The sequence below is a fragment of the Vanessa tameamea genome, chromosome 23, assembly GCF_037043105.1.
Source record: "Vanessa tameamea isolate UH-Manoa-2023 chromosome 23, ilVanTame1 primary haplotype, whole genome shotgun sequence".
In the NCBI taxonomy this organism is placed as follows: Eukaryota; Metazoa; Arthropoda; class Insecta; order Lepidoptera; family Nymphalidae; genus Vanessa; species Vanessa tameamea.
Genome location: NC_087331.1, coordinates 7,688,027 through 7,703,327, shown reverse-complemented (window position 1 = coordinate 7,703,327; position 15,301 = coordinate 7,688,027). Strand labels below are relative to the sequence as shown.

The following is a 15,301-nucleotide window of genomic DNA, read 5'->3' as shown; positions in this document are numbered from 1 at the left end:
CAATTTTGCTATTATTATTTTTTTATTTAAACATTCTTTTGTCATTTTTTTGTTGTTGTTTATGCTTTGCATGCGATTATTTTGCGTAAACCAGTCGAATCGGAGATCGTGACGTTGCGAAGGGACTCGGTGGCGATAGCTAGAGAAAACTTCTCGATATCGCTTGGAAGTTTGGAGGAGGCGGTCCGATCGTTGGACGAAGCTGTCGACTCGCCAACGTTTGCGACGATCGGCAAGAAGCCGGCCGTGCCGAAGAAACGGCCCGTGTCTATGTCAGGTATGCTGAATGTCGCTGAGGAGCTTTTGTCTAGAATTTATAATATATAGATTGTATACATTAATATATTATACTTTATCTCCTATATGTAAAGAAATGGTGTTTATAGCTTTAAGGAAGTGAACTATTTCTAAGTGTTATATAAAAATATAGTTTTCAAATTTTAAATTCCAATAAAATAAATAATAATAACTATGAAAAAAATAATTAATCAATTACGATGCATTTAAAAAAAATATATATAAAAATAATCACTGTCAGAAGACGTCTGGATTTGAGAGAGACAATGTTGAAATATTTACATTGTGGTAACTTAGTTTCTTCCACAAGTCTTTGTAGGTACCATTACTTCAACATTTATTCTAAATTCAAACAGTAATACTTACTAACGCTTAGTTCTGGTTTGAACGTTACTGTAACTACAGGCGTAAGGGATATAACATCGTAACTTCCAAGGTTGGTGACGCATTGGTGGCCAATATCCTATCTATTTGCCAGTATGCCTACCTATTTTAAACATAGATTATGATATCGAATAGAGCGCACAAGATTTATATTATATTTAGAATTTATAAAATATTTATAATGATCGATGAAAGAAAATTAAATAATAATATCTATAAAAGAATGAATCTTGCGTAGTTTTAAATTAAAATTATAATATGATCGTTTCAGCGTCCGTGTGGTCGAGACGCGGTTCCTCGAGCTCAGTGGGAAAGCCTCCGCCGCCTGTTAGGAGATCTTCGTCCATATCGAGGCCGCAGAGGCCTCCGTATCAGGTCAATATAAATATTATTCTTTTACAATAAGAAACTAAACTCCGCTTTAGCGTCTCAATTATTTAACATATCAGCAGAAAATTTGGCATATAAATCGCTAGGGGTATAGGAAGGATATCGTAATATAGAAAAATTGAATAATATTGGCTAGTATTTTTTCCCATTGCCCATTTGCTCCTCCTACTTCCTATTTCATAAAAAAATATGTAAGGACATAATTACTGCCAAATATATTGGTGAGAACTTTTTTTCTTCCGTGCGGATTCTGAATTTAAATAACATGTTTTTTTTTTTCCAGAGTACTGTTCAAACTCCTGCCGTGAATACAAATGACACGGACAATCTCCCACCGCCACCAGCTTTTCTCTTACAGCCCGAGGGTGACAACAGTGCAGGTAAACTAAATACTATTTATATTGTATTTACGTCATGCGATACTGATAAATCTATAATTTTATGAGTAAAATAGTAACCTGTATGATCCGGATAAATCTAGTTTCAATTGATTTTTGTTAAACGGTATAAACGGCAGATTATTTCTGGTACCTTGGGATTTTTTAGTTTTCACTTCTCACAAGTGTATAGGTAAAATAATTGTCTGTAAATAACCCACTGCTGGGATAAGGCTTTCTTTCTTTTTTAATAGAAGGTTAGGAAAATATTCTCCCACGCTGTTCCAGTGTAGTTTGGTTAGGCACACGTGGAAGTAGATCTCCATACATTACACGAAGGCTTCCTTCACTGCCAGGCACTAGATGAATTAAAAACACAAATAAAGCACAGGAAAATCAGCGATCCTTGTCCAAGATTCAACCACTAAGCCATCTCGAACTTATCATACAAGGTTATCGCTTAAATCTAGAGGAAAATAGATTTTTTTTAAATAAGTAATTGCTATGATAACTTATTTGGTACTTAATCTTAATTTTCAGCACAAACAAGTATAAATGTAGCTGAAACAGTGAAGCAGTTGACCGAACTGAAACACATGCCCGCCTCACCTGGACTCGTCCGTCGCACGTTACAAAATCAGAATCAAAATTCGACTCAAAATCAAACATACGCCCAATCACAGAGCCCGACTCAGCTGAGCACCTTCCAACAGGCGAAGAGTAATTTCTCTTCGACCGTAAGTTTGAATAATTCGGGAAGCTTGAACCCGATATACGGAACCACTGGGAACAGGATCATGACGTATGTGGAGAACTCAATGTTCGTTAGGAAGAATAGTTTGAACAGCTCGAACTCAGATTTATATGGAACCAATACGGGTGAGAATTGTTTGTATATAGGTTTATAAAGTGAAGTATTTTGAGTTAACTTTAAATATTCTGCGCTAAGCTAATTTAGGATTTATTGTATTATTTAACGCTAAACGTTTAAAACTGAAACAATGCATTTAAATCCGTTAACCGTTCGGAAATCTTCCTTTTAAGAAGTAATGTTTTTGAGAAATCAGTGTAACCAAGACCGAAATAGTTAAGTCAAAAATATTAAACACATACAGTAAGCTATGACGTTAACTTATTTCATGTTTATTTCTAGGTGGTATTTATGGTGAACCAAAGGGATCACCACACGGTTCGACGCCTTCAACTCCAAGCTACGGAGAGACCAATACTTTCTCAAGTTTCGGTCCGAGGATGAACAACGACTCGCATTACGGACAGACAGGTGAGATTCTATCTATTACGTTAACATATATACATTAACAGCCTGTAAATTTCCCGCTGCTGAGTGAAGGCCTCCTCTCCCTTTGAGGAGAAGGTTTGGAGCATATTCCACCACGCTGCTCCAATACGGGTTGAATTGACATGTGGTAGAATTTCGTTGAAATTAGACACATGCAGGTTTCCTCGTGATGTTTTCCTTCACCGCCGAGCACGAGATTAATTATAAACACGAATTATAGCACATGAAATATTCCACCACGCTGCTCCAATACGGGTTGCTGGGATACACACGTGGCAGAATTTCGTTGACATTATATAGGTTGAACATGCAGGTTTCCTCACGATGTTTTTCTTCACCGCCCGGGCGGGTTTTGTGCAAATTTTTGTTTTGTTTTTTTCAAGCCCGCGTGGGTAGGAAATATCTATCAGATATCCGCCAAAAAGCAATACCAGTATTGTTGTGGTGCAGTTTGAAGGGGGGGGAGTCTAACTAAATGACCGTCCGCCTATATCATAAAAAAAAATATTTAAGTTTGCTCAGTTTTATTCCGGTTGATCTCTTCTTTCTGAACCGGTAGTAGCTTTACTTTTAATATACATAGTTCTGTAAAATGACGATTCGGAAGTGCTCGTAAAAGCCTACTCGAATATTTTGATTTTGATTTTGTCAGGTGTGAAACTATCGGACAAGTACGCAGCTGGCAAGTGCATCTACGCGCAGCCCGCGACGGGCGTGGCGGGCTACGCGCTGGCGCGGCGGCTGTCGGCGCGCTCGCACAGCGCCGAGCGGCACCTCGCCGAGCGTGAGTCGAGTTGTGCACACATTGCACATTTATATATATGTGTGATTAGAGGTACAGTGTAATGATGACGGAGACAGCACGACAGAGAATTATTTAGGTGCGAGCGAGAGGGAGAAAAAGTCTACTCGTTGTTATAATGGTTAGATAATATAAGGCCGCAGATTACAAGGCCCTGGGTTCAAATCGCAGGTCGGAATGATGAAAAAGTTATTGGGTTATTCTATTGAGATACTCTCAGTGGCCCGGAATCTGGGAGGTACAAGTGTTTGTATTTCCGTGCCTTGAAAAGCGCGTAAAGCGGTCCAGCGCCGGTCGTGTCGAATTTGCCGTCCCATCGGAATACGAGAGTGAGGGATTAGAGAGTGCACCTGTGTCTGTGCATACACTTGTGCACTATAATATGCGCTGCGGCCGAAATCGGTTAAATGTTATTCAAATTATAGATAATATATCCGTCATTTTTGAAGTTAGAAGCTAGAAATTTTATTTTTGTTATACAGATTAAAAATGACTTGATACGTATTTAAGCATTTCCGGATATTTTACGCCTAAGAAGGGAAATAGGGGTTGACATTTCGTATGTAGGATAGTCTGGAAGACCGTGGATTTTTGAAGTCAAAAGCATAAAACTTTATTTTTGGGCTACTTTTTAAAAATGAGTAGATACGTATTTAAGCGTTTCTGGATATTCTACCCTAAGGGCTGAAATACACACCGATGTGGTATACAAAGAGGTCTTACATTAACGTAATATTTTAAGTTAATTTGTAAATATATTCATATTCTACGCAAGCAAAGCCCCGGGCAACAGCTAGATATACTAACTTTGGTATTATGACGTATAAGAACGGAAATAAAACATTTAATTCATTTATAGAACAATTCAAGTTTAATTCAAGGTCAAATTTATTAATTTATTTTTTTTCTCCTGCCATAGTATACTTTACCCAATATTACACAACGCTTTACGTTCACTAAAATCCTAAGATACCTTAGGTCATAAAAGGTCAGGCCTTTTCATAGGTCATTTATGACAGAATGGCATAATTGACTGACTTTAGATAAAATATTAATTATTGTAAAATCTAAATAAACTTCTATCAATGTATTCGAAGCTTTTTTAACGTTTCAATGTTTTCATTAGATGGTGGTTTAATAGCGAGTTTAAGCGCTAAGCTCGCCCCGCAGCTCTCTCCGCGAACGACGAGACGAGCCATCTCTACCATCACAACGTCCGATTCACCACCAAAAGGAAAAGGTATAGTTTCAATATTATTTAGAACACGTGATATTATTTACCTGATAATAGATACCTGTTTAAAAAAGGATGAATAATAATTATTAATTTACTATTTCTCATTATACATTCGTGTTAAACATGGATTATAATTAACGTCATATATATGATGGGTGCTCAGACGACGGATTGATTAGTCGATGGTTCTAAGCTAATATGGATCGCGTAGAGTTAAATAACTTTGGTGTAAGACATTAACTAAAACTTTACAATTATCTTTTAAAGGTCGTATTCAAAACAATTACCGCCATTTCAATTCTTTGATTAAAAAATATAAATGATAAATGGGCCACGAAGGGCTGATGAGCAAATGGGCTACGTGATATCAAGTGGTCACCACCACCCACCGGTACTGCTAGGAACATTAGCCATTCCTAACAATGCCAAAGCGCCCCCAACCTCGGGAACTCAGATGTCACGTGTCTCGTGCCAGTGGCTACACGGGCTCCCCACCCCGGGCAGCACATAACGTACATGGCCCGTGATGACAGGCGTGTCGTTGCAGGCGTCCCGGCGGCCGTGCAGCCCGCCTTCCTGGACAAGCTGTCGGCCACGCTGCAGCGCCGCCCGCCGGCCGCGTCGCGCGCCAGCTGCGTGCGCGAGCGCATCAACGCGCACGCGCAGGTGCGACACGTGTGGCGGCCCGCCCGCGCGGCGCCCGCCAACACATATGATGATTTTTTTTAGTTCCTCTGTAGTGCGACACTCTGTCTGGATAAATAGAATAATCTAAGAGTTTTTCAATTATTTGTAGGTGACGGGCCAGCGAATGGACCACCCTTTGGTGAGTGGTCACCCTCGCCTCCTAGGGAATCGATATAATCCACTCCTTCCGCTGCCGTTGCACAGCCGACTTTGGGTTCTATGTGATGGGTTTTTCCTTGTGCCTGTATATACGCTGGCTCACTTACGTTTTGATCGGGGGCACGAGGTGGGGTGTCGATGTTTGGTGGGAGAGTAGCTGATGCGTGGGTAGCTGATCGGACGAGCTGCCACGATACTTGGTATCAAATGTGTATCTGTATATCATACGTGTTCTGCTTTTGACGCTATGTAATACAATTGTGTTCACGATTGTACTCCATTTGACTCTCAATATTTTGTTGCTCTGTGAAAGCCAAAATTTGAACTGCGTTATATGTATGTACTGACATACATATATGTTACATCGTCGTTATATGTAATTGTATTTGTGTTGATGTGGGCGCTGAAATACTGCACAATTACAATGCAGGTAGTATGTCGGCAAACGCTCACTAAGCAACTACTCGATCGCTTTGATCACTTTTCACTCAGACTTCGCACGGAACAACACGGTGACACTTGTGTTTCGCATCAGCTTAAAATATAGGATGCCTCACAATCCGCATTTCGACAATTAGTACGACTTATAATTTTCTTTTTGTTTCTTCGTGTAGCCCGACCCGAGAGTGTGTCACACTTCGCTGATGGAACAGATAAAGCGTGGTGCAACGTTACGAAGGAATAAGTTCTGCAACGATCGGTCTGCACCTAAAATACGTTAATTGAAACGATAAAATGCACTGGAATACAACTCATATGTAAAGTATTTAAAGTCTATCTTGATCTGTAATCTCATAAAACTGTTATTATTAGCATTGCTTTAATAATATAAATATCGTTGCTTAGTTAACATAGTTCAAGTTGTAAATTGCCTATTGTATTCAGGAATATTTCGTGATTGGTTAGAACGCAATTATTTGATTTGATGTAATACTTAGTGCATTTCATTCGAATGCCGTATTATTTGGAATTATTTTGTTTGTTGATATAATTACAAACGCCAATTTATCGTTGTATTTTTCTTTTGAGCATCATGAGAATATCTTCATGTGGCAGATGAAATTCGTAAATATAATGTTGTGGAATAAACATAACCTTATTTTTCAGAGCAAAAACTTTGCCCAAGTCATTGAATGACTTTTATGAACAGCCCCTGTATAACGACTTGAATATTGTTATCCAAGCGACGATTTTACTATAAACAAAGTATTGAAACCAGTAATCTCTTTCGTGTGATTTATATTGGATGTAACTTTAAAAATTTCTGGCCGAATCTTAATTAAATAAAATATGTATATTTAAAATTAAACATATTTTTTGGGTAGCAATATAAAGTGACAATATGGAATAAGCTTATAACGATATTAAATGTCTGAAGACAATGTTGCCAGTTATGATAATTTAAGAAAAATTTGTAATTTTTATTACTGGCAATTATTTTTTGATTGTACAATTAAAAGTTTGAAACGTTCGTAATATTGTAAGAGTTCTTATAGTTCCGAATTAAGGCTCTTTTACTATCGTTATGATGATCCTGTATCGTTATATTATTAATTTATTTATTCCTCAATAAATTAACAATTTAAGAGTACCCAACTTTTAATTGTATAATTTAAAAATAATTGATTCGAAGCTAATTGTTAAAATGTTTACAATCCATTATTATATACATCTGGTTTAAGAGGAGCGAAGTAATGCTACAACCATACCTGTAACAAGAAACAATTGTATAATAATGCCATCTCATATTTACAAGAGTGGTTATTTCGCTTCTGTTCCAAGTGTATTCGAACTACAAAATCTTTTTTTTTTTTAAATAGACGATATTGATACAATCGAGAAATCGAAACGAATCACTAATTCAAAACATAAATGCAGTCTTACAAATGAAATTAATAATTTCATTTCCTAAGGCAACTTCGATACAAGCGACGTATTGTTATAGATGCGATACATTCGGACAATATTTTGTATAAAACTCGGACATATCTACAATAAAATCTGACTTATATAATGCATATCTGTATTCAAATTTTGTAGTTTTTAATAATGAATTTTCATAATCAGGGCTGTCCAATTCTACGAATGCTTTTTAAAATAACTTTCTTTTTGTATTTAACATTTTATCGCAGGTCGATTTATATAATTATTGAGACAGCCCTTGTCCATCATTTTAGACGATTGTTTTTCCTTAATTCCGTCTCAACAAAGTTGACTGATATGACTCCTATAACTGTGTTCTTCGAGCCTTTCCTTTATAAATATTAATAGTTAAGGCTTTTACAATGACTATGAATATAAATGTATGAAAATAATAGATTTCAAGTATTTAGTTTAAAACATTAATTAAAAAAAATATATTGCGTACAATATCTTGTAAGTCGTAAGATTTATTGTGTAATTGTTATTCAATCTTTAGTCCTTTTGTTTATTTATGATTTTTATAATTATATAATTTCTACATTAAGTTTTTTTTTTTTTAATTAAAATCTTTTTGATCTATATTGCACTTCGATGTCGCCATTTTGAAATAGTTGAATTTTTTTATCCTATACATAGTGTTTGTAAGTAAATAATGTTTGCCAGAATGTTTATACATATATTATATTAAAATAGATGAAACTTCAATAAGGGGATAGTTAGATAAATGTGAAACGCTGAATTATTTATTATTTTTTTACGCGAATAGAACAATATAATACTGTATGTAATATCTCTTAGACGTTCGTTCCTCATATTTTCTAACGCATGGTTTTATTTTTTTTTAATTAATTTAATCGTCTGTTTAGGATTAGCAGCACAGATAATAAATGGTAGTCTATAAGTGTGTTTATATTAAAAAATGGTAGCTTTTGACATATCTCATATACAATATTTAATATGAAAATTGAACGTTGGAATTTATATGTCTTCGCTTTGGTGGAGTTAACAATAGTTTGCGTTTAAATGTATACAATCAAATATATAATATATAGTCCAGTATAACATATGGTAATGGTAGCATTTTTCCGAGAAAGTCTGTTTTTAAGTTGTGTTTAGGTAATGTTTGCGTATGTAATTGATGAATTGGTGAAAATTAAACGAATATTGTCCCAATTTTTGTTTTATTTATATATATAAAGTAGTTATTATAGGTTATTATAGCTTTGGTTCATTAACTATCAAAATAATACATTTCATACAACATTGTTGCTTCGTTTAAAATGATTGTAAAAGAAACATTTGTGTACAAAAGGTTATTGTAAAATTATTGGTGATATGGATAGCACACCTTCGAATATAAAGAATCGCCTTTCAAATATTAGAGTCAATAAAAGTTTGAGTTTCCAGATTGTATGTTCTCATAAAAGAATATCATTTGAAAGATTATTACAAATTATATATTAAATAAAACAAAATTTATATTTATCTAACATTTATTTTTACTAAATAAGAACCGTAAACAAAAATAACCATTAGGTTGAATAATCAGTCTTCTCGCAGATTAAAATATCTGCAAAATCCGATAATTTATAACTGACTTAGAATTAATGATGTATTTCTTAATATTACAAAGACTTCATTTTTAAATCCTCATAAAAGCGACTATTTTATAAAACACTTATCTTCTATTTTGTTAAGTACAGATTACAAAACATAAATAAAGTGGGCTTAAAAGAGTTCTTTGAGAGGCCTTTTTGTTACATTACTAAACCAAGTTTTTAAAACGTCAAATGTCAAAATGACATTTAGACAATTAAACAGAAAGTTTTGTTTCAGAATGTAAAAGCGAAGTTAGTTGTGATTTTATTTATCGTAATATTTGTTGTATATTGAGTTATTAAGTAGTATGTTTTTATATACAGGTAATTATTTACATAATGATTAATGTTCAGCAATTTATATTAGGGCCTTGAGAACTATTACCTTTTGTCAATCTAAAATTGAAAATAAAAAAAGTAAGCTTGTCGTTTTTTTTTTTTATAATTACATATAGAAGCATCGCATTCACGACGCACATATAATTTTAAAATTGAGATGTCATCTCGTAATATAATTTTGATTTCCAATTTTCGATTTAACTAATAGTATATAATAAAGTACTAAAACAAAATACTATGTGATTACTACTTAAGCGTAATCTTGATTTCTAAATTAAAATTATCCAACATATTAAGTATAGAAATAAGTTTTCAACAGGATTAAATATTTAAAAATCAACAATTAACAAATTGAACTTTAAACAAATGTTCATTGGTCAAGGTTATACAAAAAAAAGTAAGAGATCATTATGAGACCATACATTTGTGTTGTCTATAACAATACTTTTAACAAGCTTTTATTTAATGAAACTTTGGTTCCAATCGATTGAGCTAAAATTTTGCAAAAAACTTTGGTCCTACAATAAAATATAATATTAAATATAATTCTTAGTACATGAATTAAATTAAACTTAGTTTTAAAAGGTATTTTTAATATCAACTTATATAAAATTACAACGAAGCATGATCAATTTACATCACGAATTTACAATATGAAATGGTCATTGGAATTAAATTCCTACATTTTGATAATAATTTATTTGTCTAGTTACCTATGATGCGGCGTCCTACAGGCTTCTGGAAATTGTAAAACATTATATTAATCGATTAATTTATTTCATCTTGTTTTATTTAAAATAGACAGTTGGCGAATGAGCCACATAATGGTAAGTAGTTACCATCACGTGTTTTACATGGTCAAAGTCCCACCAACCTTGGGAACATGGAAACTAGGCCTCCAGTGCCTATAGTTACACTGGCTTGACTGCCTCAATTGTCTAGCCACAAGTGGTTTGATATAAGGCCACAGATTCCGATGTTCTGGATTCAAATGTCAGGTAGGACCGATAAAATGTTATTGAGTTTAAAAAAATCTCAATGACAGCCCAAAGTTAGAAGTTGGAAGTGTGGTCCCGTACTTCGGAAAGTAAGCTTTTTTCCCGCGACTGAACTCTTTTCGTCGTGTTGGCTTTGGCGTCCCAACAGATTTTGAGAGTGAGGGATAAGAAAGGTGCACCTGTGTTTCCTCATATACATGTGCACTGAGTGTCCTACGTAGTTTTTGGTTTATCTTGAGATTATTCGTAGTGACCGAAGTCGACGAGGACGATATCACCATGACAATAAGTAAAAAGTAGTAAAATTGTCTACATCTAAGTCTTATATTATATACTAATAGCGTAAGCCGATTTTTGTCCCAGTGGTTATGGGACGATGGCTGCACGAAGAAAATCGGTTGTGGTCTCATTTTGAAGATCCGTGGATGTGCAGAATTTAACAAAGAATTAATTTTCGTGTGAGGAAAAAAGTTACTTGTCGGCTGTATAAGAAAAAAATGAAACACGTAAACAAAATTAAAGTAAATTATTTTCGACAAACTCCAATTCTAACTGAACTATGTATACTATTTGATATTAAAAATTTCATTTAAAAGAGGTTTCATAATTTTGCCGCCAAATGTTGATGAGTGACTTGCAGTTTACAATGAAATCCAAACAAAACCTGTCATAGGTTTCGAAATCCCTAAAAAATCTCATGAATAAACGCGAAGTTTCGCGGGAGACCAACTAGTTGTATTTGATTAGTAGTATATAAAATATTTAACAGTAGTTCAGACGGCTATTAGAGTAGGTTCTTTGCCGGAGAACTTTGTTAAAGGGAATAAAAAAAAAGTTTATGTAAAGATTTAATTTCAAATCAATATACTTACTTCTTGGTACACTTTTTAAAGTTGATTTTGATATGCTGTCACTGTCTTCGGATTCTGAACAGACTTGAAAACTTGTTTCTGAAAAAAATATATTTTAGTGTCAATATGGATTAAGTGTTATTTTTAGTATATATTTCTAATATTTGTAAATATTTAACAAGTGCCATCGGCTGGGCAATATAAATATACAGCATAATGCATCGATACCTTGTAGCGTAATATATTAAAAAAAAAAGAGCGCGCTATCGCCTGTCAGAGAGGCTTGGGTTTACGGTTTGGCGCGCAGTTTGAGTGCTGCGGAAATACTTTGTGAGAGTCGTACAAAATATGAAGTTTTAGTTGTTTTTTTTTGTTAAATTAAATTAACATTATCGTTATTTTAAAGTCAGATAGTTATTAGACTATTTATTTTTATTTTCGTGTGCCTGCACGATTTTTTTTAAGATTTTGTTTTAAATATGGTATTTATATACAATTTTATAAGTATGTTTTCTTGAAGAGGTCAAAAAAGAAGTGATCTAAGTTACCTGTGTCATATCTGTGTTTCATGTGTCGACTCGGCATATCTTGGTTTTCCACGTGACCGAACGTGCGGAATCCGACAGCGAATTGTGCATATGGACTTATTTCGTATAATTCTGAAAAAAAAACACAATTATAAATAATAATGCGAGTATATCCCTTAATATAACTAAAAACTGGTCTAGGGGTTACAAAATTAAATAAAATCTTTTACCGTTAAATTACCAAGTGGATAGAAAATACTTTTTTTTTGGCTCGTTTTTCTCTATTTAAACTACATTCAAATACTTTCGTGCTTAGAAGAGCTTGAATAAAGCATATTTTTTATTATGATTTTAAAACTCATAATAATAATAACATAATCAGCCTGTAAATTTCCCACTGCTGGGCTAAGGCCTCCTCTCCCGTTGAGGAGAAGGTATGGAGCATATTCCACCACGCTGCTCCAATGCGGGTTGGTGGAATACACATGTGGCAGAATTTCGTTGAAATTAGACACATGCAGGTTTCCTCACGATATTTTCCTTCACCACCGAGCACGAGATGAATTATAAACACAAATTAAGCACATGAAAATTCAGTGGTGCCTGCCTGGGTTTGAACCCGAAATCATCGGTTAAGATGCACGCGTTCTAACCACTGGGCCATCTCGGCTCAATTTAAAACTCAACCTGGGTTGAAATTCTAATGAGCAGATTTTCGATAATTTTAAAGATTTTTGTTTTTTAATTTACTTAAAGTAAGTAGACAAGTAAACCGGACAAGGAAGGCCCGAGTTACTTTCAGCTAATTGACACTAAGGCTGTAAATTACTTCGATAGGAAAAGGGGCTTCAGTACACTGCTAACATTCACATGCTATAATGTCATAAGTACCATGTTTGCTGTTGTTTCGCACGTGTAGGGGCGCGCTGTAGATCCGGTTCTGTGCGTTGATCGCATTCTCCTTGACGTTCGCGAGGTTGCTGTGAGAAGTGTTCACAGTCATGTTGCCGCTTTCCGATTTGTTGTCGATGGTAATCGAATCCCGATACTCCGTGAAATTCACATGCCTAGGACATAATATAGGCTGTTCTATTGTATACATTGTATGATTACTTTATTAACTAATTTTAAGGTGGTCTTACTTTGTTAATATAGTTTTAGTTTTAACGTCTGTTGTGAGTCAGCACTCTCTTCATTTCAAATGATCGATACTCTCATTTTAAGGACAATAGTTAATTTTTTCACAGATTTTCAATACTTAATTATTTGTTCATAATATAGCACACCATTATAAGAGACGCCAAAACGTACATTACAGTATGTCTGGGTGATAGATATTCACCCAGAGACACATACTAAAACTACGATGCTTTGTATTTTTAAAATTTTTAACAACTCTATTCTTATAAATCTAACGTTATAAATATTGTCGAGTTAGATAATAACGGTATAATGAATGAAAATGATATGGTTCGATTACATTACCTTTGTCTCTTCACCAAAATATAGACGCAGCAGATAAGGCACATCGCGAGGAGGATGGAACTGAACACGATCACCAACATATTCAAGTCGAACAGGTCAGACGGTGGACCAACTTCGCCTGGACGAAGACAGATATATTTTTTAAGTTCATTTGTTTTAATAGTCACATTGCTGTGTTAAGCGTTCATTGGAATATAGTATTTTTTCTTAATGAACGTTTATTAGAAAAATCTTAATTATTAATATTTATTATCGAAAACTATCCCAAACTTACTCCCGTCTTCATTTTTTGTTGCATAATTATAAGTAGTAGTGATGGTGCCAGCCTCGTTGGACACTGTAATTCGAACCTGGTACCATGTGCCTGGTGACAGGTCAGATATGGCGAAAGAGCTTGCGCGGTAACTTGACTGGTACAGCGGTATATTCCATGACGTGTCTGTGTAAGCCTGCAAGTAAATTTATTGTATTATGTCCAATATACTTTCTTCTTAAATATAAGGCTTGATTTGGTACTTTGCCATTATGGGCTGGTGGAGAAATTTGTGATACATTTTCATTCAGCCGAAACGTGCAGGCTTCTTCACTATTATTTTGTACATTATATAAATTGATTATAAAGACCTTTATTTGCAATTGAAACTAAAAAAGTAAATAGGGTCTCAGTTTGTCTCAAATATTACGCCAAACGGAAAGAGTAAAAAACACATCGGCAATTTTTCTAATTTATGGTGATTATGCGGAGGCCGTTCCTTCATAACGTTCACGTCGTGCTCACCAGTGCGTCGTGAGCTCTCATCCAGGCGCGTGACCCCAACGGGCGGTACTCCACGTCAAAGGTACGCAGGTCGCAGCCCGCGTCATCCCACCCTGCGCCCTGAACGAATAAGTGCGAACAGTTGCTCCAGAGCCATTCGTTCGTCGCAGGTGGTATTGGTGCTGGAAGGAATATAATTTGAAGTCCCGTTAACGTTCCAAATGGGTAAACGCTTTTAAAGTTCTGGTAAAACCAATTTGCCACTAAAATATACGTCACAGAAAAGCAAATGTGTTATAAAAACTAATGGCATGCATGAAAAGTCAGCTTTCTTTTTGCTTGTATTTGTAATTTACGATCTTAGACGAAAACAGCTCACACTTAAAATACTAGCAGTGAATTAAAATTTTCACATAGAGTAGAGTTAATCATTAGGTAGACTTTAAATTTTTCGTTATTACGCATATTAAAAGTTATACATACGTCCCCCCAAAGTGCTAACATCGATGTAGGCAGGTTGTGAAGTCCCGACTCGGTTAGTAGCAGTTATTCTCAACGAATATTTCGTCCCACATTTGAGAGCAGTGAGCGCGTGTTTCTGAACTCCCGACAAGTTTGACAACTTGTTGGACAATTTGTTCGGCGACCAGGCCTCTTGCCACGGACCGCTCGCTTCCTTCCACGTTAGACTGTAAGCTGTATTATTATGTCATGTAAATTATTTTCATAAAGATCCAGATGTCAAACTTAAAATACTTGACTTATTATTTTTCTTTATGATATAGATAGACGGACGACAAATAATCCACCTGCTGGTACGTGATCACCACCGTCCACAGACAATGACGCTGTAAGAAATATTAAACATTTCTTACAACAAAAATGCGCCACCAAATTTGGGAACTAAGATGTTATGTCTCTTATGACTGTAGTTTTAGGTCACTCGCCCATCAAACCAGATTAAAAACAATTCTAAGTATTGCTTTTTGGCAGTAGAATATCTGATGAGTGTGTGGTATCTACCCAGAAGGGCTTGCACAAAGGCCTACCATCAAGTATGAATCAAACGGAACGAATAATTCAACGTAAGTATTTTACAGATATGTTGTTACAAATAGTATTTTCTATTTTGTAAGCAAGTCTGAAAGAGCATAACTGGTGACCTCATAATGCATTTTGGACAATATAAA

General features: G+C 35.0%; 2 protein-coding genes across 3 annotated transcripts in view; one reads left to right on the top strand and one right to left on the bottom strand.

Annotated features, from left to right (window-relative positions):
* The window catches only part of Mim (missing-in-metastasis), a 201,281-nt gene extending 192,552 nt beyond the window's left edge, over positions 1-8,729 (top strand). Inside the window, exons 17-26 of one of the 2 annotated variants that reach the window (XM_064218631.1) lie at positions 95-277; positions 953-1,056; positions 1,355-1,451; positions 1,989-2,327; positions 2,602-2,730; positions 3,401-3,532; positions 4,677-4,790; positions 5,335-5,453; positions 5,584-5,613; positions 6,248-8,729. In XM_064218631.1, the coding sequence (XP_064074701.1) occupies positions 95-277; positions 953-1,056; positions 1,355-1,451; positions 1,989-2,327; positions 2,602-2,730; positions 3,401-3,532; positions 4,677-4,790; positions 5,335-5,453; positions 5,584-5,613; positions 6,248-6,355 (1,355 nt within the window). In that variant the 3' untranslated portion in view covers positions 6,356-8,729. The remainder of the gene's footprint in view (positions 1-94; positions 278-952; positions 1,057-1,354; positions 1,452-1,988; positions 2,328-2,601; positions 2,731-3,400; positions 3,533-4,676; positions 4,791-5,334; positions 5,454-5,583; positions 5,614-6,247) is intronic. The other variant, XM_064218632.1, reaches the window with a different exon arrangement.
* Positions 8,730-9,031: 302 nt separating this feature from the next.
* LOC113404173 (cell adhesion molecule Dscam2-like) overlaps positions 9,032-15,301 on the bottom strand; it is a 399,093-nt gene continuing 392,823 nt past the window's right edge. The window contains exons 28-35 of the mRNA XM_064218600.1: positions 14,595-14,807; positions 14,133-14,293; positions 13,629-13,803; positions 13,355-13,472; positions 12,761-12,936; positions 11,891-12,001; positions 11,364-11,441; positions 9,032-10,231 (exon numbers count right to left, since the gene is read on the bottom strand). Of these exons, the coding sequence (XP_064074670.1) occupies positions 10,203-10,231; positions 11,364-11,441; positions 11,891-12,001; positions 12,761-12,936; positions 13,355-13,472; positions 13,629-13,803; positions 14,133-14,293; positions 14,595-14,807 (1,061 nt within the window). The 3' untranslated portion in view covers positions 9,032-10,202. The remainder of the gene's footprint in view (positions 10,232-11,363; positions 11,442-11,890; positions 12,002-12,760; positions 12,937-13,354; positions 13,473-13,628; positions 13,804-14,132; positions 14,294-14,594; positions 14,808-15,301) is intronic.